The 27,798-nt window shown below is 33.0% G+C and overlaps 1 protein-coding gene across 2 annotated transcripts in view; it reads right to left on the bottom strand.

Annotated features, from left to right (window-relative positions):
* Positions 1-27,798, bottom strand: part of LOC113402312 (protein Fe65 homolog) — a 91,574-nt gene that overhangs the window by 59,397 nt on the left and 4,379 nt on the right. For both annotated transcript variants that reach the window (XM_064218445.1, XM_064218446.1), the window contains exon 2: positions 17,249-17,427. In XM_064218445.1, coding sequence (XP_064074515.1) covers positions 17,249-17,384 — 136 coding nt within the window. In that variant the 5' untranslated portion in view covers positions 17,385-17,427. The remainder of the gene's footprint in view (positions 1-17,248; positions 17,428-27,798) is intronic.

Raw genomic sequence — 27,798 nt, 5'->3', positions numbered from 1 at the left:
ATACATATTAAAACTTTTTTGGTTCTTTTTCTGTCTCACTGGCTATTATCGTTGAAACGGAATGGAACTACCTCTATTTAGAAAAAAATGGTATTGTTTTGATTAATGATGAAAATTTTAACAGCTCTCAGTTCAATCACGTATGCAAAACTCAGAAATCAATAACATTGTAGTTATATGTGACGTTTGATCTCGCTTTGTTTATACAGTTTATATAACATGATCTACTGATTGACGTTTTTATTAATGGTTTTATAATTTAATCTTTACATATTATAATGAATTATTGACAGATCTGTGTATGTCATGAAATATTCTTAAAGAACATTTATCGTGGGTGTTTACGCAGATAAAGAACTGACGAGCATTTCGATATTATTTATTCAATTTTCATATCGATACGGACTAAAGGTTAAATCAAAGAAAAGTTTTTACTCTTGTCAAGTAAGGTTGCTACGTCGCTTCGTCTTCGGACTTGTAACATCGTTTTGAGATTTGTTAAATATGCTATTTAAGTCTTCTCCGCTGAGAATCTTTAGAAATGTATATATAATAAGCTATAACTCTATTTCCATTTATAACGGGTACATACTCAAGCTCAGCTATCCCTTTTACGTTTTATTCGCCGTTTTTTTTTTAATTTTTTATTTAATTTTTCTCGCAGTTGTACATTCGTGAAAAGAGTTTTCATTAAACAATTCATAATACAGTCAATATTTGTGAATATCTTATTTAAATATAGAAAATATATATGTGCTACTAAATTATTTTGATCATATGTTTATGTGACTATTTAGGCAAATGGTCCAAATCATGAAGCAGATATCTAAGACAGCTATATCACGGGATGTACATATGTACATTAGAAAAATTACATCATCATTGATATGTTATTACGACACGACTGCCCAAAAGTGTAAGTTTTCAGGGTTCATGTGTGTACATGAATTTCTTTTATCCACAATAACTTCTAAATGCCTGAACAGATTTGGACGTATGATGTATGTTTTGAGTCCTTGCATCACCAGTGTGACTGGCTGTTTGAGAAAAACACAATATTGTATCTTGATTTTTAATCACCAAATGCTTAGGAAAATATTTTTTGTTTGAAAAAATACTCATTGTATAATCGATCGATATTATGCTTTAAAAGAGAAAAGTCTCGCACCATTTTGTATTTCAAAGATATATTCAAATGGCTGGTTACTGGAATAGCAGAGCTCTGGAAGTCTGCTTCATTGATTTTTGTCGTTTTAATAAGCAGTCTGAACGCAAGTCCAGAAGGTAGACATGAACATTGAACAGATGTTGTAGCATACGTTTTTTAAAGCGCTTTCAAGTGGAAACGACCAACCAGTGGTCGACAATTTTTCTGTTTGTTTTCAATATTGCTTAATCGAACAATCCATGTGTGTTTTCATCATCATTTTTAAAATCATGTGAAAACAGATACGATTTTAATTTTTTTGTAAGTCGTTTAAACATCTTGGGTTTCATTAGCAATAATGAATACAACTTTAATTTCTCAAATAATAGCAAATCTTTGAGCCAAATTGGAGGGCAGGCAGAAAATAAAAATATGTTTTTGGACATTTTATCACGTGATGATTGGCTTGTGCAAGTCCGTCTGGCCAAGTAGCACCCACTTATCATATATTCTACCTTCAAGCAGCAATCATTAGAATTTTTTTGTTTAACTACAGGCACAAGGGATATCACATCTCAGCTCCCAAAGTTGGTGGCGCATTGACAATATAAGGAATCATTGAAATTTCCTACGGCGCCAATGTCTTTGGACAGTGACCACTTACCATCAGGCGGCCCATTTACCAGTCCGTCTACCTACACTATAAAAAAACTGAATTCATAGATTCTGTTTACGTTATGCAAGTTGTATCGTAAAGCATAAATCATAGTGAGATAGTTTGAACGTTATATCGAATAGATGTTACAATGAATGTGAATTATTAATGCCTAACTGCCGGAAATTATTGATTATCCATTAACGAGTCTTCACACGACACGATAGCGTCAAAAGAAAAACAAACATCTACTCCTTGTACGGTACCGAGAATTTGTGTGATATTTTGAGCTGCGTGGAAAAAAAAGAACCGGTAAGTTCTCAAGTTTTAAAATGATAGCTCGATTAATTGTGCTAATGAATTGTATTTTAGAAAAAAATAATAATATAAATAATAAATATTGGACATCATCACATACATTACTCTGTTCCCAATGTAAGTAGCTAAATCACTTGTGTTATCGAATATCAGAAGTAACGACGGTACCACAAACACCCAGACCCAAGACAACATAGAAAACTAATGAACTTTTTCTACATCAAAAAAAAAAAATATAATTCTGTAGCATATTTTGAGAAGGAGAACTGTTGATCCAGGAAACTGTATTTTAAACTTGATTGACGATATACTTAAAATGATAAATTAAATAATCATAGCTCTATTTAAAGAACTATTAACAAAAAATATACCAACTGATATATTAATAATGTATTTGTCATCATGTATGTTTTACAAAATTCAGTTGCAATATATGACCCGAACAACAGCTATATTAAATTATAAAACAAATCAATGCAGAGAAACGCTTCTGTCGGGATTTATAATCTACAAGTACAATGGATTCATTTGGATTGAAATACAGGTGTTATATGACTAATTTTCATGCCAAAATGACTAATAAATTAACAGAAAACAAGTAAATAACATGCAATATGAATTATAGTTTTTCATCGTTTTCACTGAAACGTTAAATGAAACACAAATGCGGGCATGTATTTGGGGCAGTGTGATGCGCGTGAGCAACTAATCAATTACGCGTATTTACCCAATACGTTGCATCGTATGAATACTATCTAACTACTTACTATAATTATAGTATTCAGTACGAAATCATATAAGAACTTCAATATTACAATGTTGAACTTTGGAAAAAAAACGATCGAAAGGAGATTTTTTTTTGCATTTTATCATAAATATCTGCCATGTTGGTTAAGTGGCTAGCTAATCTCAAGGCATTAGATTTAAATCTAGGGAAAAAACCAGAAGAAGTTTTAGAACGTTATTCCAAGGTGGGAAAACTATTATTATAATTAAAAATATAGTCTAACAATATAGGAGATATCTACGATATATAATTCCAGACAGCTTTCTTTGTCAGCCCACGAAAAAAAACAAACACGGTGAGTTGCCATTATTTTACACCACCACCAATTAGAAAACAATGTTTGTTTAAAAAAGCTTTGTAACTTAATTGTACTGGCTTGAAATACAAAATGGCAGTTTCCTCCATTTTATTTGATGTTCAATACTAATGTTTTCCCGCATTCATTGAAATTAATTTAAAGCATTTTTGTTCTAGACGGTACATTGATAGTTAAAATAAATAAGAGTAAAATTATTTTGATTAAAAATAAATTTCTGTTCGAAAATTTTAATTTTCCCATCGCAAAATCATTCCGTTTAACAAATTAAAACGCATGCATAATTAACGAGAATTATAGCGACATTTTAATGAGAAAACTTTTTTTTTAATAGCAGCTTCGTATGAAGTGTTTTTAAGTACGATGACCTTTTGATAGGTTGATTTTACGACTGAAAAAACGTAATAATTCTACTTTTAAATCAATTTACATTTTTTTATAATATATTTAATTATTGTCAGAAACATTTATTGTGCAGTCTACTTCAAACATTCATTGTACTTATAACGTCTCTGCTCACTCATTACCTACAAAAGGGTTAAAATATAACTTTACTGGAATATTTAAGTCAGCCAGACATGCAAGAGAGTTAAATTGCGTGAAAACATAAAAAGTCCCGATTTGGCAGCAATGCCTGTGAATCAAGAGTACTTCAGTACGATGACCTTTTGACAGCTGAAATTTCCCGCTTAAATACTACAGCACAGAATAAAAAATGACAGTTATTATCCATCGCTACGAAATGTCACGTTCATTTTATTCAAATTAAGTGCATTTATATGTAGTGTTTAAATTTGTTAATGTACTTTTATCACGTTAGTAAAATCTTTTTATGTGAAAAATGATATGTGTTTGTCGTGATGGAGATTCTTTTGTATTTATCCCATTTACTGAAACTCACACTTAACCAGTCTGAATACGGAACACATTGGCATATATGAAATATATCAAAGTTAAAAGAAAAATACTTATTCTCTCAGGAAAACAATCAGTGTTTAAATTTACGAAAAATTACCGCACCGTCAGGCAGATTTGTAAAGTGATAACTGCTTCAAACAACCAATATAAATAGTATAATATGACCAAGGGCTTCCCAATTTCAAGTTTTTGCGAAAGGAACCCATAGGTTGCGGGCTCAAAAATGGAATGGTTCACCTAGTCTACAAGGAAAATATATTTTTTATTTTATATCGCGATGGCCTTATTTTATATTTCGAATCATTTTCTTGCTAGCTATATTTTATTTGCAGAACCTGTAAGAAAACGAAAATTGTTTTTTTTTTTCACTATCCGTTTAATTAACGATTTCGTGTAGCTAGTTCATTAAGGAATAAATTTAAATGTACAATTGTACAAACTACATATTTTCTGGTTTGTATCTGGTATAAAACGCGATCTGCGTTGCAGTCGCCTCCCACGCGAAACATAGGCTTTTTTCTTATTTTAATTTTATAAATAAAATATATATGTCACGATAACCTCTGTCCCTACTGGAATCAAAAGATATATCAGTACTTCGAATAACGGAGAATCGTTAAGGCTTTGTGTCAGTTCAGTTAATTAAAAAAAATCTAAGAAGAAGCACAACATTTCAGAATTAATGATTACCAACTCTAAGAAATAATTTATTATTTGTTATTATTACATCAGCAGCAAATTAAGTCCATTGTCTTATTATTAATAACTAGATTTAATATTTAAGAATTTTATTAATCACTGGATTCCCTATCTCACGCTTCTTTGTGGTTTAATAATAGCTAAGAAAGTGTCGTCCATCATTCGATTTTTGTATTGCCAGTAGCTTTTAGCCATAGTGGCCTACAGCGTCAACGGGTCAGCCATAATTTTTTTTGTATCTTTTTGTTACATGTTGTTGGACCTGCTGGCCTTTTCAGCGTCTTCGGGTGGGGGGGCGAGTACTAGACTCAGCCTTGACGTTTGAGCCCTCTCGGGCTCCGAGTAACGTTCATCCTAAGGGTGTCTTCTATGAGATTGCACGTCGGCTCAGAACGTAGTCGGTGGGGTGGGAAGCGCTTCTGCTCGCAGCACTGTTTAATTGACGTCACAACCGTTTTCGTGACGTCACTAATCGGGGACCTCGTTTCCTCCAACGGAAACGCTGTAGGTGGGTGGTGTGTAGTGATTTCCCTACGAAGGGAGCGCGTCATTAAATATATTGAAATAAGCTTTATTTACAAAAATCTAGATCGCGCGATTTAGGAACTCCAACGCCTTCTAGTGACAATTCTCTGCTTACAGGTTCAAAATTCATTCGTGCAAATATTCATGTAAATTGATCATTAAAATCCTACGATTTTGTGTTCTATACATTGAAATATAGTAGAGGTATATTATGTATTTGCAATGATTCACGAATATCACCCCTCACATCTGACTCTATAAAGCTTTCGTCGAATGTGTGGCGTTGAACTAAATAGTCTTTTATACACTTTTTAAACGGAGTTCTTGTATCTTCTTATTTATTTACGTTCTATAAACAAGCGAGTTTAATTAAAGACACAAAGCTATTACGAGCTGTAAGGGCTTTTCTTTCAAAGGTTTACAAGTCTTACGAAAGTCATGGAAACATTTTACATTGAATTATCTCATAGTTTTGGCTTTTATAAATGTTATTCTTTAAAATAAATGCCAAGCAATATTTTACTAAAGCTGGACATGACTAAACGGCATGAGTAATCAAAAATTACTAAAATTTTCGTCATCTGCTAACTTCCTTTGTAATTAGTTAAGGTGTAGGTTCCTTGTAAGGTTTTTTTTATTTCATTGGGAAATCAACAGCACGACAATACATGAAATGGCAAAGGAATTTGACAATAAAGCCAAAGGTCCAATAAGTTTATAAAATATACTAATGTACTACAATAATGTTAGATGTAACACCAACAATCTAACATAATAAATATTTGCGGCAAGTACGCCTCGTATCGGCAATTCTTTTCGGGAATAAAATGTTTTGCAAGAAAGAAATATAAGTATCAAATTTTCCAATATATGAAAAAAGTTTTTTTTTCAAATATTTCTGACAGTTCTAACAATATAATCGTTATTGTTTCGAAGTGATATTACTGTTAAGATAAGCCGAATCAATTCCCGTAAAATTATGAGATTTAATATTTGCTTGCTGATTAAGATATTTTTAATCTGTTAATGCAGAACATTTATTTTATGAAATAAATAGAATGTATTCTTAAAATGTATTTCTATTCTGTAATATATTATATTAAAAAAATATAATTGAAGAGTATTGAGAAAGTACAATTTTTTAAACATTATAAGGATTTGTTATTTGGTTTAATTTATTTTACGTCACTATATAGAATCCACGGTCATTTAATAAATATAATAACAAAATAAGAATAATTAAAATAGATGAAGACATAATATATTTCAATTCAAATTCGCATGTAACGGAGCGAAACAAAACAAAAAACAAGCAGTGTAAAAATGGCGCGGACATAAAAAACTGTGGAGATGCAATTAGCAATAACAATTAACTTAATTTAATTTATTGCCTCTACTTTACCTTACATCCTGGCTGGTACATTTTTCGTTCAAAGAATCAGTTTTCATGCAACAGGAAAATATTTCTAACATTTCTGACACATGTATCATGATGGGCTGTCATGATTTGTACAGTAATTCATTTTAATTTTGATGTGTATATTAACGTACTTATTGAAAATAATTCTAATATGTTATAAATCATATTTGTATGTAAATACCTCAATGTTGAGCGAAAGCGTATCTCCTCTGTTTCGGGGAAGGATACGAAGTTTAGAGGAATTTATGCTGTTCCACTGACGATTGCAGAATATCCACCTAATTATTATATTATGCATAGAGACTGCCTCGTCGGTCTCGTGGCTAGATATAAGACCTCAGAGCCCGAGGTTCTTGGTTGAAACCCCAAGTTACTGGACTTAAAAAGTTACTGGGCTTTTCTATCAAAAATTGTCACTCAGCTCGGAGTTTAGAAGTTGGAAGTGTGTATACTTCAGTGCCTTGGAAAGCATGTAAGTTGACCTCTTGAACTCTTTCCGGCCGTGTTGGATTGGCCACCCCAACGGATAATGAGAGTGAGTATTAAATTGCGCCTGTGTCACTTTTGAACTACAAAAAGTCCCGGATAGTTTGCTAGTCTCTCCCTGAGTTTGTTTGCCGTTGCTGAAAATGGTTAGGAGGACGACGTTGATGGCAAGAAGAAGTAGACTACGTGCGTCTTAACTCAAGATGGTAGGTACAGTGAGCAATCACTTAGGTTTGTATATGTCGCAGGTGTAAGCCGGTTAGTGGGCCACCCGATGGTAAGTGATTACCACTGCCCACAGCCATTGGTGCTGTGAGAAATAGTCACTTGTGTCTGTAGGTACACTGGATCACTCAACCTTCAAACCAAAACACAACACTTCTAAGTATTGCTGTTTTCCGGTTTGATGTCACCGAGTAATAATTTAAATAAATGTAAACATGAATACCGTGAACGTCTAAAAGCAATTCTCCACTGAGTTGTTTCGAATCGTATCTGCCTTCGGCGCTGCGGGAAGTACGACCCTACCGCCCGCAGCAGACAAAGTCTGCAGTCCCTCAGCGTTTAATAAAAAACATTCTTGGAGTATAACTGACAAGACCACGTAGAGCCAGTTGCCAATTTGCCAAGAGCCTAGAGAGTTGATTGCGTCGGTTTTGTGACAATTTTATTCATTCAAAATAAATGACAATCATACAAAATAAACCACAATACCAGTTATGGAACCACTGATAATATCAGAACACGAAAGAACAAATCAAATCAAAAAAATATTTAAATCGTTATTATACAGGATTATATGAAATAAATTTATTATTATACCCATCAATCGGTTTGAAATATTGATTCGACTGTGAAGACCCGATCAAATTAAATAGTTATTTGTTTGAATAACGTAGATATGATAATGAAATTGATATATTTTGTCTGAAAATATAAAAATACTAATTTTACGTTTTTGCTATCGGTTTTATTTAACCTATCAAAGAAATAAGTTATCCCGCTCTAACAATAACATTACGTCATGTATAAATATTTCCGAAAATGGCCTACTGACTTGAGTTTTCTTAGAATCGGATTTAAAGGAAGGCAAATTCCAGAGACACCACAATATATATATTTTATATTATATTCCTTTTTTATATAATTATAAATTATTTAATTAGTCTACCTGTAGTCGCAAGGACTCCAAACCGTAAAAGCTGATTCTGAGCATTGCTACGACCAAGGACCATGCCTCTACCACAAATCCGTCTATCAGATACATAAATCAACCCAAATATCGATATTCATTTTTGTCTGAGCTCAAAAACACAGTTAATAATTTCAATGAAATTGGACATGGAAAAGCTTAAATCTGGGTAGTAAAAGATACCAGGAGAGAAAAACTGTATTCTAAATAAATGAAAACGTATGCAACTCAAACGTTTTCTTAAGCCGTTAGATACAGAAACTTTGTACAATAATTAGACCTTGAAATTTATTTCTCGCGAGTACGAAACTTGAATTACTGGCACTAAAAATAATGCATAAGATTAAAAGGATTAACTAACTTACTCAGTTTCTTTGAAATATCACACACAAACAATGGAAAAATCAACCATCGACACATAACAGTTTCTTTGAATATTAAAAACGAACCAATCTCTGACTAACACGCGCTTTATGAATGCCTTTGAGACCTTGCCAGGGGAATGGATTAAAAACGAACCATATTGAAAGGATTTAAGGCTCGAACTCCTTTGATAATATTAATGGAACGCAGTTTTATTTACAGGGTAGAGGGAAAACCGGGTGAGTCATCGCTGAAACTGAAAAATTCATCACGGCTTCAGTATAGGTACAGAATATGTATAGAAATGGCACAAAATATTTTTTAAGTGAAATATTTTTGGGAACGATAATATTTCAAGGTCGAATTTAAACGTTGCAGGCGTTTCAAAATGTAACTGTTCTGACGAATAAAGTAGTTTCACTCGTAAGTTTAATTCGCTTACTTTTGTAAAAATTCGTTTAATTTATGCTTATAAAAAAATTACGACGAAAAAACGATAAATTCATATTTTAACTGTTTAAATTCATGTTTTTAAAATGCCGAAGTGTAAAATGTTATATTCAGATGTGCCACGTCTGTTTTCATTGTTCTTAGTTAACAAAGTATAGTGGAACAGTAACACAATTTCAGGTTCATAGAAAATTAGTATGCATTCAGTATAATAGCTGTTCGCCTGAATAGTGAATATTACTCATATATGTAGATATATATACATACGTATGTACATGTTGATTTATGTGTTGAAAAAGTGGATGATCTGTTTGCATATTAAACACGCTTTTCTTTGTAATGTTTTTATTGGCTATGCAAATATTTCCATCAGTATACGAGTAGCTTCACTCAATATAGTTTGTAAAATGACGATTCAAAAGTGCTTGTAAAAGCCTCCTTGAATAAAGTATATTATTTTGATTTTGATTTTTGAGTATCTATAGTAGCGTTATAGAGTTAATAACAATAAAGAAATTCCCATAAATCCCATATTAACAATAAAAAGTATTCTCAAATTCAATGGAATGCCCGCCTTGGGAGGTAACACCAAAACATCAGATATTATACCGCCAAACATCAATACTTAGTATTTTTGTGTTTTTTGCTTTGATGTGTGAGTGACCCAATGTAACTGCAGGCATAAGGGCCTTACCATAAGGTGGATTATTTCACCCCGAGAATCCCCTAGGAATTGGAGGCCCGTAGAGGTGGGCCGTCAAGACATCACGGTAGTATGCACAAGCGATCCCGAGACGTCCCCCGAAAAGACGGAGTAGGTACCGCTGGTTTTTTAGTGGGTATTCGGGAGTCTTCAGCGACTAACTGAAAACGCGTAAACTGTTTTTCCAGCGAGAGAAATAAAGGGTGGATTATATCCCCATCCGACATTCCTTAAAAAAAATAATTGGCTGTCCATTTACGCTCTACTGACAGAAAAAATAATGGCAATACTAGAACCAAATAGAATAATACTGAAATTATTTTTTTACATAATTATTTTTCAATTATTTAAAATATACATTTGCATAACATAGCTTCGATTATATGTTAAGAAAACTTATGTATGCAGTGAATTAGGTCGCAAAAGAACAAATCAATAAAAGGAAAAAAGTAAACGTTGCTTGGAATTTTTCCATTGTGAATCTTTCTTAATCAACGAGAGGAAACTAAGAGTTCCGAGTTCAATGGACTACGATTGTTCGAATACTCCTTAAGTCCTCACGAACACGTTTCGAACCGTATTCCCTAAGAGCACTTAGGAATACTAACGGATCTAGAATTTTATTCCAATTTTTTGTTTATCCAATGGATTTGAATTTGGAATTTGACTTCGGTAAAACCATATTTGTTTGGATGGAACAGTTGTGACAATCGTACTATGGAATTATGGATGAAGCAGCTATTTACACAACGGTCCCAAACTATGAAATCCTCTCACAGTGACACGACAAAATTATATTTACGGAACTAATAATAAAGTTCATGATTTCAAAATATTCTCTATGCATATTGTAAAACTGCATCAGACTCGACGTTTTTGTTTGAAAGGTTACGAGGAACAAAACTCAAGGCACTAAATTCATTATATCGAAACAAGTAAAATATTTTTCCTATAGTAATTATATTCCTATTTTAAGATTAATTATACTCATCTCATTCACACAAATTTGAGAATAAACAAGAGAGAGAAGTACAGCGAATAGTCTGAAATAGAGGACATTAATGTGGTTAGCGTGTAATGTGACTACCGATTTGTTCAAATGTCCCGAAATGGAAATTTCAAGGCGGAATTTAGCACTCGTCTAGACCAGTGATGCTATATGGGCCAGTGAGGCTAACAACATTTATACAATTAGAACATAAGCAAAGACAGTAAGCTGGTCGAGCGTCATCAAATATCCGTCAAGGACACTCAACGCTTCTATGGTGTAGAAGTTTTTTTACAGTTCCAACAGATATTACGTATGGTCAATAGCACCTTTTTGTCTCGTGTATTAAGTATTTGTTGCTGACTTAGAATATGTTTATAAAATAAAACATAGAAAAATGTTTTTTACTGATAATAAAACAACTGTTAAGCGATGACGAATCTTTGTTAAATGTAGAATGAATTTTTAAACGGGTTTATTTAATATAAATATACACAATGTATGCTTCAACTGATCTGTTTTAAACCATTCAACCCGAATTATTTCGTGAAATGGATGAAAAGAGTATTTCACAGTAACAGTTTATTATTCTAAATCGTCGCTGATATAATATTATGGATTAAAAAAATATTATTGGAAAAAATATCCTATATACCATAGCTGGCTGTAGATTGGCGGTGTACGTCTTATTAATGAGCCTCACAATTATAATTAAAAAAAAAAAAGCAATTACATCTAAACCTCTTCTGTATAGGTATATAATACTACAATCTTATGTTATTAAACACACGAAAATTATTAATTGTTAAAGTCTGAAGCATGCATTACATACGACGCTTATGTATAACTTGACGTCTCAGTCACATAATATATGTAACATACTTCAAATAGTTTATATACAAAGTCTTGTCCACAGTAAAGTTTTTGGCAACGTTTTGTGAATTGGGAGAATTTATGTAGCCTAACATATTAGAATCTAGAGGTTAAATTACGCAACGAGTCAAACGAAATATTCAATCGATATAATCGGGTATCGATTTTGGTGGCATTCCGATTATTGATACATTAACCGAATACAAAATTTAACATATTATATTTAACACATCAATGTTTTAAATCCATTTCGCTTTTTATTTATTTGGTTGAACAAGCTATAAGCTAACGAGAACCTACCCATTAAAGACATGCCTCAGTACGCGGAGTTAGTTCGTCTAAATCAAACGAGTCAAGTTCCTTATTATATCCGGAGTGATTATTGAACACAGGCATTCACACGAGCCTGATCTCAGAAGTTCACTTAGGTCTCAGAATACGTCATAAGGCCCTGTAAGGTCGGCTCTGGGTTATGAAATCGTCGTCGAGTTATAGGGAAGAAAATAACGTATGTTGTATTGTTTACGAGTTGCATAAGCGTCTGAAGATGCATGGGAAGTCGAGTCAAAATCTTATCTTTTAGAGCAGTTAGTAAATAATAATACATTTAATTCATTCATCATAATAATAATAATTCTCATGCCTTCGTCCCACTTATTTGGAATTAAATTCATCAAAAACGATTTAGTGGTCCGTCTGAGGACAATCTCTCATACAAATACGACAAACTGATTTAGACATATTAGTGTCTGACTGATGCGTTCAACAAACACTTGGGTACCACCGCCAGGTTCAGATGTGGTGGTTTTAGTGTTCTCAATCAGAATCTGTGCATGAATTGTTGCTTAAAAGCTTTTATTAAATTAATTTTACTTTTTAACTAAATAAAATAACCTCGACGAATCGATTTTATATCAGTAATACGAATAACCAGCTCATTTCGTCAAAATGGCTGCCGGCTCACGCGAGCGCTATCTACAGACATCTTGGCGCCGTACCCCCTTCCCCCTACTGCATGTTTAGTGCGGATTTTCTAAGATATATGATATCTTTATAATGCTCTTAGTATCTAGACCGAGTATGTACTGAAATTACATACATTCTGGTTTGACTCTCATTAGTGTCTAGTCTCTTAGCTTTTCCAAATATGAAAGTTTTTGAGTTTCAAATATGAGTATTCGTTACGTATTTTTTATTACTACGCAAAAGCGACGCGAGCAAGGGATTAATAACAAATAGCCAAAAACTCCGGACATATTTATACCAGTGTCTATTCTGTTTCTTCTTTAAAAAACTGTATCTATCGAATAGCTTAAGGTACTATTTCAATGCTGTTGTTGTAAGATACTGTAGGAAAGTTTAAACGTACTTAAATCGTATTTATAATATCTAATGCCGTCAGTGGTCCTGTGGTTGACTGTATGAAAATTTTGACACATCTAAATACCCTATAAATTGGGGATAAACCCCAAATGTGTTCTTAAACAAGAGCCGACGTCCATCAGTGGGGCATTTACAGTTAACAAAAAAGGTTTTTTTTATTTCGTTTTAAATCAATTATGAGATGATCCAAATTAGTTTTTTTTTAAATATTTTGTTTTGAACCTATTATAAAATGATTTTGTACAATAACAAGATTGAATAACAACATATGTTTTAAGATAAACATCAAAGTGAGTGTCCCTGAATATATAATAGAATAAGGGACAGACACGAATATAATAAGGCATAGTTACATGACCTTCCTTACGTAGCGAGACTGACATACTATGATATATTTAAATATTTAGTTTATATATATATAAAAGTAGGCTATGTCCTTTCTTGGAGTTAAAGCCTGCTTCGTATCAAATTTCATTTAATTTGGTTCAATGGTATGGCCATGAGAAGCCACAGGTTATATGACTTGTGCTTGTAAACTTGATGGCTCACTCTTCCAACCGGAACCTAACAATACTAATTGCGGTTTGCGGTGCAGTATATAGGGTTTACCTGCTCAGGCGGGCTTGCACAAAGCCCTAACACCAAGTAACATAAAAGTGAAATATTTATTAAATTTAATTTATTTACTTTATAGAGTTCTGTCGTATCATATGATTGGTTTTTTTTTGTGTTGGTTTAACCTTGATTTGTCAATTATATCACTCGACAAATCCTAATTTTTAAGTAGTTTTTTTTTATGTAAACTTAGTTAATACAAAATTTGTAAATTTTTTTTTTAAAACGATAGTGTTTCTACAATAGATCTATAGAAAAAAAGATTAGTTTTGAAATATTTTTCATTTCATGTTTTATCGAAATGGGTTGAACGAATAAATACAAAAACCATAGTATTCACCTTGATATTTTAATGTACATTTTAAAATGGTAAAAGTTCATTTGGTCTACTTTTACGATGGAATAATAAAATGTTTTTGGCCAATGAAATCGTGACCAAACTCCCGAATCGAGACATTCCGTGTACATTACGACGAGTATTAAAGATTATGTAAAGTTAAAAAGAAAACTTCGAAAGATAAAAGTTAGCGTCATCATCTGTAGTTCGATAAAGATATAATTTTTAAAGATGTTTTATGAATTATAGATACATTTCGTTTAAATATTGATATTATTTGTGTTAAGAACCTGTCTAGGTGTCTTCACCTCTCAGAATGGTATGTTTGAGTTGGTTGGGCTTCGTGCAAGTCCATCTGGGTACATACCAGCTACTCATCATATATTCTACCGCCAAGCAGCAATGCTTAGTTTTAAGTTATTAGGAATCAGTTATAGTTTTTAAGGGTCTTTTTTATATGATAGGTGGCAAGGCAGGGGGCTCACCTGATGGAAATTGACTACCACCTCCCATGGACACCGGCAACACCGGGGAGCTTGCAGATGCGTTGCCGGCCTTTAAGGAAGGAGTACGCTCTTTTCTTGAAGGTTCCCAAGTAAAATATTATACATTTTTTTTGGGTCAGTGAGCCAGTCTAACTACAGGCACAAGGAACTTAACATCTCAGTTTACAAGGTTGTTTGTGCATTTGTTACGAATCGGTCTATCGACAGTTTCGCCCACATACGATCAAGTGGCCTATTTGCCAGCTACTGATGTCAAAAATGTCTATCTTTTACTAAAACTTCTACGACAACATCTGTCTACTATAAAGGTGTTATAAAAGAATGACATTTTGAACGGGTCGACTGCATAGAGCTGAAGAAATGGGGTTGCAGAACGAAAAAAAACAGTTAGTTTTATTAAAAACGACTACCCCAAGAATGTTAATTTTAGTTCCTATATCATCAGAGCGTTAGGATATCTCTAGGGCTATTACTTATATTAGACTAGTTGTCTGCCTCGGTTTCGCTTGCATATTAGTTTTTAACTGTTAGGTATTAGGTATAAATAGTCCTATTTCGTTCTTGGAGTTCAAGCTTGTTTCTCATCAATTTCGGTTCAGTGGTTTGGAAATGAAAGTGCAACAGATAGACAGAGTTACTTTCGCATTTGTAATATTAGTATACATTACTGTTTGTGTCGTATGTGTGTGTGATTTATTGTTAGCTCTTCTGATCGTATAGAACGGTGGCCGCATTTCGTTGACTTAACTCCAACTCATTACGATTATTCTAATTTCACTAAACTATACACAAATATTAAACCCATTATAAGCTGTATCGTGAATTATAACACATCTATTGAATCCATACCGTATCGAGGGTTGAAAATACTTTTGTTTTATCATCGGTGACATATGGCAGACACTCTTCATGTAAATGAAAAACAAGGTCCAAACTTTCTAACTTTTTAAGTTGTATACAACGTACTCAAATAGACATTTTCATGGGATATTGACTAGATTATAGATATACATGTACATATATATATATACTAACTACTAACATATATATTCGAATTTTGATGGTAACATGTAATATCCTCTAACTGTTTTTCCAAATTGAAATTTGAGATTATTCAATTTATACTAATATTAAAAAGTGTTAAATATATTTGTATGTAGGGGTTATCTCCGAAACAAATGATCCAATTAAAAAAAAAATCACTGGTAGAAAGCTACATCATTTCTGAGTGCTATAGGTTATAAATGATATTTTTATCATATTATTTCCTTTATTACAGCCACGTGAATCCGGGGCGGTTCGCTAGGAGATGATAAACAGGTCCCTCAAAAGCTCCCACGTTTCCACGTTCAAACGTCAATGCAAAATGGTAATTCTTTAACATCAAATGACGAGCCTACTCATTTGCTCGCGAAAATAAACAAGTAATAACTATTAGAACTACTAGTGTATACAAAAGTAACCCATGTCTTTCCTTGCTGTCCAAGCTTGCTTCATAGAAAATTTTATCAAATTCAGTTTAGTAGTTTAGCCTCAAATGCGTAACAGACAGAGTTACTTTCTTTTGATTTTATTTTTTATGTAATAAAATAATGGAAAGCGGTCATCACCGCCCATACACATTGACGCTGTTAGAAATAATAACAATTCCTTACATCACACTAATGTTGGCACATTAGTGAAGCCAACCTTAGGAACTAAGATGTTATGTCCCTTGTGCCTGTAGTTACGCTGGCTCACCCTTCAAACCGGAACACAACATTAGTAAGTATTGCTGGTAGAGTATGTGATAAATGGGTGGTACCTACCCAGACGGCAGAATAGAAATATAGATTACCATTATAAGTATGGTTTTGTCGGGTTAATCCGATATGTCGATGGTTACGCTTAGCTTAAGCACCGCTTACACTTAGCACATACCTTATAAGGGCTGAAATAGAAATTATGATTCAGGTTTTACATTAAATAGTTTATTAAAATTAAGTCGGTACGGGATATATTATTGTGTAACTTTTGTATGAGTTAGTTCGTGTTAGTTTTAGTATAGGTTATGTCAATTATTTAATTGTTTTCTTTGTAATTTTTAGATCTTTGCCATGGCATCTTCTCTGGCATGCTGATTGCTGATTCATTTAAACTTATCTTTATTTTATTTTACGATTAAATGGATCATATCTATGTAGAACATTCCCATGTAGGTAAGCTATGTCAAATTGTTGGAACGAAGTTATTTTACCTGACTTACAGTAAAGTGGACTAGCAGAAACCGTCACGTCAAGAAAAAGCCGACAATACTCCAGGCGACTTTCCCCTCTCTTTCTTCTCCTCTCTGACTCTTTCTATCATATACAGTTTTATATAACATTATTTAAATTGATTATGTTATTGTTTTAATTCAGACGGGATTTTAAATAACAATTTTATTTCTTGCAATTTAATTATTTCCAAAATTTGTTACCTTTATTCCTTATGTCTGTTGTTTAGTACTTACATAATCTAGCAAAAGCAACTTCGTCTCGACCGGGTGTCCCGTGTGACTCTCTTGTAATACTATATTTGAGACTTACCTATGAAGCTGGATTCATCGCTGGCATGCAGAGCGTGCATGACGAGCGCGGCGAGGAGGGCTGGGCGCGGCGGCAGTGGCGGCGCCAGTCCGCGCAGGCTCACCGGCGCGGCGGACCAGATGGCGCCGCAGAGCATGCCCTAGCGCTCCGATACGAGCATCGCTGCTCCTCGCGTCGCTCTATAAATTAAAATCAATAAATACAGTACTACATAATTGTATTAATAAGATATTCAATGTAAATAGCTATGCAGTTTAATTGGTAAATTATGTATTAATCTGTTTTAATTATTATTTTAATTTTAATGATACAGTAGTACATTTGATTCAGTGATTGGTTTATTTGTAATTTTATCGGAGACTAAACTCCCGGCTTTTACTGAAAATATTTTAAGAGAGATCTAAAACTATTATAGATCTAAGCCGGGAATCGAAACCAAGACTTAGGTATCCCAAATTAATAATTATTTTTAGTTGACATGAGAGATATCCCAGTGCAGTTGCTTAGAGTGAATTTACTGACTTCAATTACGGTTCTTATGAAAAATATTTAAAGAAAATACGTTTCTAATGAAATCACTCCTTCAAAGAGATACTAGTTTATTGAGTATACTTAAATGAAGTATTAATTTAATTCAGGCGAGTATCAGTATCAGTATGCTCAGTCGCTTGCCTGTTCTTGGTATTATTAGTTATTCTACGTCAAAAGTTCAAGGTTCAAACGAGTATTAATCGTGGTGCGCCAACAAAATTGATGGCATTTGAACATTCGTTGCGTGAGTCACATAAATTCCTGTGAAGAAACTTGTAACCTTAGTTATGGTCCAGGAGGCAGCGGTGAAAATTACATAATCATTTAATGGCGCTTGATTTCTTCTAGTAGTTGCTTTTGGGTAAAAAGGGAAAAGAGGCGTTTAAAATATTTTTTGTTTGTGCAAAAAATATGTACAATAAATATTTTAGTAATTATTTTTATTCTTTTATATACACATAATCGTTATTTTATTTATAAATAATTGTTATGTAGTAAAATAAAGCTGCCTACTGAAAAATCTTTAAAAGATATACCTACATTCAAGTACACAAAGATAGGACGATAGTTTATAGTTTTAGTTTTGTTTCCTATGCTTACAACGGTTGTCGGAGCAATATCTGAGGGATTATAATATGAGCTAGACTAGGTGGCTATTCAGTCTTGTAAGCGTTGTACGATCCAATTTATATTCTAACTAATGATCTTCGCGCTTATATTGTCAGCTGACGAACATATTTTATAAAAATAAAGAAGTCAGCTGTATTCGAAATATAGTAGGTATACAATGGTTTTCACGGTCCATTTGCATCTTTATTTATATATATTCTATAATAGCATCAGTAAAATAGTCTGGCGAGTGACACTTACTCATTCACCGGTCTTATTAAACCTATCGATCCTAATGAAGATTGAGTGACATAAATTCAATAGCAAAATCCATTGCCATATCCCGTACTAGATGCAAAAAAAACATTTATCGTTAATTTTAAAAATACTTGAAATTGATTTTATTTGTAAATTCTTATATTGCAACTTTTTTATGACATGTGATATTTTAAAATCATTACATAGTATATAGCAAAATCGCTTACCGATGTCTGTCCCTATGTATGCTTAGATATTTACAATTACACAATGGATTTTGATGCGGAATTTTTTTTTATAGATAGATTGATTCAAGAGGAAGGTTTATATGTATAATACATGCAAAATATAGAAATAATAAATAGAGAAATACCGATAACTTTAGAGGTTTCTGAAGTCATGTCGTAATTAAACACATTATTTGCGCTTACATTGCAAACGCTGGCTGAGCCCTACGGGATAGATCAAAATAATGTACTGTACACAATATTGTACACATTAAAAAATTCTTCAAAAAAGTCCGTGATGGTATATGTCTATCTCTTAGGGATAACCCACAGCAACTTTTTATCCTTTACCTTTTACGTGAAATAATGGCTTATTTTCGAAGCGATTTTATGCAATACAGCGTTAATCCTTATCCAATTAAGTACCTTAAATACATTGTGCATTTAATATAGATCAATATGGCCCTTTACAGCACTTAATTGGAATGAATATTTTCGAAGATATTACAGATTTAAAACGCAGGGACATAGCGATTTGTGTTGTCTAACGACTGAAGAACTGTGAACGTTGTAAGACATTCTGTAGTATATTTAGTATCAGCATTGCACCCATGCGAAGCCGGGGCGGGTCGCTAGTTATACTTTACTAGAGAAGGCTCTTACGACCACTTTTGTATCGTCTTCTATACTATCTATTCTAATATTATAAATGTGCAAGTAACTCTGTCAGCCTGTCTGTCTGTTGCTCTTTCACGGCTTGACCATTGAACCAAATTTATGTATGAAGCAATCTTGAACTTACATAGGCTACTTTTCAATGACTAACTCCTGACGATCAACCCCTAAAACGAGAGCCAAGACGTGAGCAACAACTAGTATTAAATAAAAACAGTGTCCGAATATATCAAAGGCCTCCTTTCTTTACATAGAGAAGGTTAGGAGATATTCCACAACGCTGTTCCAGTTTCCGGAATTTCACTCGAAAGGCAATTTCCTCACGATATTTTCAGTTTGAAGGGTGCGTGAGCCAGTGTAATTAAAACCACAAGTGATATTACGTAGTACACCTGGTTATTGAAGGATATCAATCTCCAATTATAAGTATATGTGCTAAATATAATAATATATTGTACATATATCACAATGCACATATAGTCCTTCCAGAAAAAAACATTTCGGTTAATTTCTCATTTCAAAAATAAAGAAGTACTTTCTATGATTAAATTTAAAACATATGTCTGTTTTGAACTACAAATATAACATTTTCTGTGTGTTTATATAAAGTTTGTATCTCTCTTCGTTTAATTTAAATTGCGATTCAACGAAGAAATTCTAGCAGCATTCTTGCAACCATTCCACGCGGTCATGATTTTTACAGTGACTATTTTTAAATCTTATTTCTATATAGTAAATGTTAATAATTCTTATTTAAATCGTATAATTATTAAACACCGTAAAATGAAATGTATTTGATACTATAAGGAAATGTTATCGAGATTTATTATTGATATTCATATGAGGTTTATAATTAAACTCAAATATTATTCTAGTGCAAAATATGTACATATTTTGGTGGTAGGGCTTTGTGCAAACCGGTATTTGGAGGTACCACCTACTCAACAGATATTCTACCACCAAACAGCAGTACTGAGTATTGTTGTGTTCCGGTTACAATGGTGAGACACTTTCGCATTTAATAGTGATTAAGTTAAGTAAAATATTCTCATGGATTTTTTAACTTCAAGCATTAAATTCATAGTTTTATAAAAGCAGCCAGGTGAATTATGGTGAGAGTGAATAAGATGAGATTACAGGGGCTATCCCCTGTAATCTCATCTTATGATTCCATAAAAACATGGCAATTTACGTAATGGCTAATGCCCCATGTACCTGTAATTACACTGGCTCACTCCCCCTTTATTACCTATTAATGTGTGTGTAGTTGTGTCAACTTGTTATTAGGTCGCGTTCATGCTGTTCCACTTAAATTTCTTTATGATGGAGTCGATTAATATCTAGGTTAACTACTGTTTATATGCGTACGACCAGCGTGGAATCCTTATAGATGATTTAAAATAAAATTTATTACAAATTACACATTTTTAAATTTAACGAAGATAAGGTATTAGAGAAGTATTATATATACTTCTTTATGATATTAGTAGACGGACGATGTTAAGTGGTCACTAATGTCCATAGACAGTGGTACTGTGAGAAATATTAAGAATTCCTTACATCGTTAATGCAAAATCATCCTTGGGAACAAAGATCGTAAGTCCCTTATGCCTGTAGTTACACTGGCTCTCTCACCCTTAAAACCGGAATACAACAATACAAAATATTGCTTCTTGGCAGTATAATATATTATACTAGATGAAGACCCGGTTTCGCTCGCATAAAATAAATAAAATTAAACATATAAAAATATACTAACTACCGTATCCCTGCATGAAGTTATTATTTGGAAGACACTTTCTGAACGCATCCGTAAACGTCAAACATGGCCGCCCTTTGACCTGTAATGTCATGAAATGATCTCGATTAAACGAATTTTCTGGAAAATTCGTTATTCGAAATTATTAATATGGATATAAATAGTACTACTATAAGTAAACACGCACCAAAATTGTTATACATTGTTTTATTGCGATTAAAATCACACGTAAAGAGAAAAAACGGTTTAATAGTGTTGTCTGAAATTCCTATTCCATTAAAAGAGCAATTAGTAGTGAACAAATACAAAACTAACATAAACAGGGAGCGGTTTGTGAACGAGACCAAGTATTTAGAGCGACCTCTTTACATCTTAGTATATAAGTACGGGTACTATAGAAGTAAGCTCTGTATTAGTTTCTGAGTAACGAGATCTAGAAGATATATTTCAAATGAAAAATAAATTAACGGTCTCAGGTCGAATTGTAAAAACATAAACTGTATATATACTCTATTCCAACCATAACAAAAACTCAAGATATACAACATTTGACAGCAATATGACGCGATATCATTGGTTGAGAGCTTGATTAATCTATGATATTCACTATGGATTTGCGAAAAAATGGCGTTTTGAACCTCGACGAAACTTATCGAAATTTTGGAAGTAAAATTAAAGTGGAAATAAATAGCTAAGTGTGTATTATAAATAAATATATATTAAACTTAACATAGAAATGCACAACATAGTTGAGTTATTAGCGAATCGCATGAAATACGTAAATTTTTAGGTTAGGTTTGTTTATTTCCTACTTCTATTGAAATAGGCTATGTGTATATTTCGTTATTGTTGTTTTTTTATGGAATCCTCTGGTTTGATGAATTTTAACACAAATTAAGCACAATAATTCTGTGACGCTTGCCTAGGTTTGAAACCGCAATCCTGAGTTAAAACGCATTTAAGATGCACGTTTTTCAACCACTGGGCCATTTCGCCTCACTTTATAACCTAGTAAGCTATTATTACTATCCACAGATATTTAAAAGCCAAAAGGAACTAAATGTAAAAACGCTACGAAGAAAAATAAGGTCTGTTATTTAAACGGATGTTTCGAGTGAAAAAGACGTCGTGCAACAGTGTATTTCCAGGAGCGTAAGTGGGACGCGGTAATCACAGTGCTATCGTTACTTTGTGAACATTTCTCCGTTGCTGAATGTTTATGGGTCATTCTGAATGCTCGGATTAATAATTAATGCTGAACATATACATATTTTACGTGACTGTGATCAAAGTGTATAATTAGGATCGTAGTGAGGGGGCGACCCACTTTGGAATCTAAATCCAAAAAAAAACAAGAAAAGCGCTCTGTGCTTCAAAATTATGTACTGAATTATATACATGGTATAAACCATGCATAATATAGCAGAGAAACATTAATTGTTTTAGAGGTTTCTAATGTCGTAAATAAACACATCATTTTGAGCTTACATTGCTAACGCTGGCTGATACTTACTAGATAGATCAAAATAATGTACTACAGTGTTGTACACCTTAAAAAGGTCTACAAAAACGTGTATCTCTTAGGGATACCCCACAATAACCATTTTTTATCCTTTACTTTTTACGAGAAATAATGGCTTATTTACGAAGTGATTTTAAGCAATACAGCATTAATCCATATCCAATTAAGTACTTTAAATACATTTTAAATTTAATATAAACCAATGTGACTCTTTACAGCACGTAATCTAAATGAATATTTTCGAAGATGTTACAGATATAAAATGCAGGGACGTACCGATTTATATTGTCTAATGACAAAAAAGATGTGAACGTTGTACATTAGTTTATTAGTACATTCTGTAGTATATTTCGTATCAGCATTGCACCCGTGCGAAGCCGGGGCGGGTCGCTAGTAATATATATGTTTGTTTGCATATCAATTTAATTACAAATCATCAATATTTACGTTTTGGGGCTTGATTTTTGCTTTTCCTAATATTCGTTACTGTGTTTTCTATATACTATTGTCTACGTACATAAACAGTCACCCTTTCTTACCATAATTTTACCCCGAGAAGGTAGAAGGAAAATGTATTAAAATGCCTATATCCTTCCCCAGTACTCAAACTATCTCCATACCAAATTTCATCTAAATCGGTCTAGCGGTTTACGCGTGAATATTTATAATACTAGTAGGTATAGCTATTTTTATAACTATAACTATTTCTTAGCCCAGGACGCCTAGTGCGCCCCAGTACACCGGAATACCCACTAAAAAACTAACGGTACGATCTCCGTCTCTTTGTCGGAAGCCATGGGATCGCTTTCGCATGCTACCGAGACGCCCTGACGGTCAGCTCGCCTCTGCGAGCCTCCGATTCCTAGGAATGCATTCCTAAGACTAAAGAGTCCTCTGCCATAGATCCTACTCTAACATAAAGCCTGACGTAGGTACTATTAAATATATACAGATTATATACCATACCATAGAAATTGGATCTGTAAGAAATAATATTTAGATATTAAAATGGATATTTAAAAATTGTGTATTATTTTTGTAACATACAATAGTTACTACAATATTTATTTCGTCCTTCCGCTTATCTTGACTTCAATCCGCCGTAGCGTAGACTAATCTCCAAATCTTCTCCTTAACAGGAAATACTTTTATCCAGCAGTTGGACACTAAGAGGTTATTACTGATCTGATATTCAGCACAAATAAATTTGACACGCAAGCAGATTTCATACGATGTAATCAACGTTACGTTTATGACATCGTGCTTGTTCAGGCAATTTATTATTTTTACTTCTTGTGAGATATTATTATGTAATAATTTATTCTTGGTTATATTTCAATAACGCGGAAATAATTAATTTGATTATATTGAAATATAATAAATATATAATTTAATGCTTCTTATTCTGGGTTAATGATTCGTTTTAATCTTTTCATGTGTTTACCGAACAAAAAATAGCGAAATTTATTATTATAATGTTTGACTGTTTATCTTGTAATATTTTGTAAGGACTCGGAATTCACCACAATACTCGATAGTGGTTTCGACTTTCTGACATAGAAACTGTTAAGCTACATTTATATTTTCAAATCGCCACCTGATGGTTAGTGGTCCCACCGTTAATAAACATTATCACTGTAATATAACCATCCCTTACATCGCCAATTCGCCAATGCTCCACCAACGTTGGGCAGAAGATTCTCACTCATTAATTTAAATTAGAACACAACAATTCTTAATGTTGTTTGGCGGTAGAAAATGTGACGAGTTGCGTAGTAACCCAGACCACGAAGTACAACTGTAATTATTTTTTCCTTTACGAAGTGACTTTTAACTTCTGATAGTGACAATGCTATTTACGAATGCGATCGTATTTTAATAGTAAGCTGTTAGAGCCAGAGCTCGGAATATTATGCAAATTACAACTGACCTTATTTGCTTAAAGCGCTTTTAATTTGTAGAAATCTTCTATAAGTAATAACATCTCTATGCACAGCTTCGTATATTCATTAATTTAAATAAAAATCATGCAAATTGCAATTGTTTTAACTACATATGTCGAAGAAATGCAGATAATTTTCCAAATATCCTTTTGATCTCCGTATTAATAATCATCTCATCATTAACAGCCTGTAAATAGTCCACTGCTGGGCTAAAGCCGCTACTCTCTTTGAGGACAAGGCTTGGAGCATATTTCAGCTCGCTGCTCCAATGCGGGTTGGTGAAATACACATGTGGCAGAATTTCATTGAAATTAATCACATGCAGGTTTCCTCGCGATGTTTTCCTTCACGGCCGAGCACGAGATGAACTATAAACACTAATTAAGCACATGAAAATTCAGTGGTGCTTGCCTGGGTTTGAACCCGCAATCATCGGTTAAGATGCACGCGTCTCTCATCATCAGCATCTTATTTTAGGTGTAGTTAGCAGTTTAAAGTAGTGCATTCATCTTTCAGGACCGGCAATAATGGATATTAGCACATATAGACACATTCGCTTCATATAGTTTCATAGATTAAATTAACCTAAAACAGCCCACCTTTCTGCGCAGGGTTAATAACATTTCCCCTATTTTACCATCAAAAGGTTTTGTAAAAGCACTTGACGAGTAAAGTATGCCGTGTAACCTCTTACGAGGCCTCCAATAAAAGCCTTTTAAAGCCTACAATGTCGCAAAATTGGGTTGTCTCCTGGGATTTTAAATTACCGAAGCGTTTCTTTTCTTCATTGGCTCTCATTTTTAGATGTTTTCTGGAAGACTGGAGTAAAGATTTTGAACATTTTTTTTATGTTATATTTGTCGGATGGGCAAATGAGCCTCCTGAACGTATGTAAGGGAAACACCGCCTCTAGACGTCGATGCTGTGAGTAATAATGATTATTACTTACATCGTCGGTGCGCCACCAATAATTTGACTTTGGAGTGACGCTTATTTACTCGCCCTTCAAACCGGAACACAACAATACTTAATAATGCTTTTTGGCGGTAGCGGTATCTTCACAGATCGTTTTTGTATAATAACGTATCCGGCAAGGAAAACTAAAGCAAAAATAAGTGACAATCGCATAAAACGATGACTTCACGGAGTTCAACAACGACATAAATTATTAATATAAGTGAATATTATTTTAGTATTTATTTGCTAGACTAATTAAATCCAGTACTTACTTGGATAAGAAAGCATTGAGGGACCAAGCGTCTCACGAAAATTATTAGAAAAAAATAAATCAAAAAGTCTAAACAAGCAAGGAGTTTATCAAAACATAATTAGATTACAAATTAACAAATCCCATTAGGTGCTTTGAATTAATTGATTTGGTCCTATTGCAAATACAATCAGCTTTTACGGTTGCAATGTAATTTATTCATTAATTGGTTAACCTTTTTATTAGACCTCAAATTGAAATTACACAAATGAATATGTTTAATTTTGCAAATACGAGTATATTTTTTCATACATATGCTAAAATCTTAATTAGTTATATATCTAATGGTAATATGTATGCTAGTCTTATTTAACTCAATTATAATTACTGGTTAAACAATTATATAATAATATAATTGTTTAACCAGTCACCTGACTTTTACGAATTAGTGCGTCCAATAAGACACTTGAGTTTATCAAGAGCGATCACTGTGAATCGATGTTCTTAGTAAACATAATTGTATCTAACTAATGAAAAGTATTAACCTGAAAGAAATAAACCACCACAATCTTCGAATTTCAAACATCTGTGCAGAAGATATTGTTGTGCAAAAGTCTGTGCGAAAACAAAGTTGTATTCTCTATTACGTCAGTCTCATATTCCAATGGGACGGTAATACGACAATACGAGAAAGTTGAGGCGCAGGACCAACAGCTTTACGTGCTCTGAGTGTAGTACTTGCTAATTTCTATTTTTAAAGTCATTGTCCGATTATGTCGCGGCCATATAAACTATTCATACCTAATGACAGTTATCTATATACATTGAAATACCACTCACTGATTAATCACGAAATCTCAGAAAATATAACACCTACAAAATTGAAATTTGGCAGGTAGGTTCCTTATAGGGTGTAGAATTTACGAAACTCCACCTCTATGGGGGTAAAACGGGAGTTGAAAGTTTGTGTTTTAAAAATTTCGCCGCAGGTTCAGTTAGTAGTATATAAATTTTAAATATGTGTTCTTCTAAAGTGTTTAAGCAACGAGCCTAGTATAATCATTTTGAATTGTTCAGAAAGCCAACCCGACTCACTAGTGGACCATAACTATTACGAATTGGGTAATCAATCGCACGATTAAATTATTCATATGCGATGTGCGGTTAACTGTGGCTTCGTGTTACGTAAGAATACATACAAACGAAACGTTCAGTTACTTCTTGATGTGTTATTACCGTTACTGCTTTTGTAATAAAATACAAAACGTGTGTCAATAACTATCGTAACGAAAGATTTTTTTGAAAAGGAGGACACATTTCATAAATGCAACTTTTAAGTTTTTTTTATGGCATAAATATTTAATAACCATTCCTTATATAACACCGAATTGGTGTTATAGGCAGCTTAGATGTTATGCCCCTTCTGCCAATTACACTGGCTCACTCTTGTCACTCACACGTCTAATGTTAAAAAAGTTTAATATATTAAAATAATAAAAATCAAACTATAGTTTACTCAGTCAACTCTTACAAGTACTTTTTTTTAGTTTTTTAAAATGATTTTACAAGATTCAATTAAAAGTTAAACTGATCGGAATATGATCGGAATGTAGACTCTACAGGGATGATGGAAGAAACTCAGCAGTTACCGTTAACATCAATAACATTTTTGCATATATCGAAGCGAATAAATTATAATTTTAGGTTATAATAATTTTAATATAGTTATAATTATTTTAATGTTAAAAAAACATTGATCAGGCATATTAACTCGATACAAAATTATATTAATTATTTTAAATTTTGTATTTAGTATAGG

The sequence above is a fragment of the Vanessa tameamea genome, chromosome 22 (assembly GCF_037043105.1).
Source record: "Vanessa tameamea isolate UH-Manoa-2023 chromosome 22, ilVanTame1 primary haplotype, whole genome shotgun sequence".
Classification (NCBI taxonomy): Eukaryota; Metazoa; Arthropoda; class Insecta; order Lepidoptera; family Nymphalidae; genus Vanessa; species Vanessa tameamea.
The sequence above is the reverse complement of the archived record's forward strand: the minus strand, read 5'-3'. Positions and strand labels throughout refer to the sequence as shown.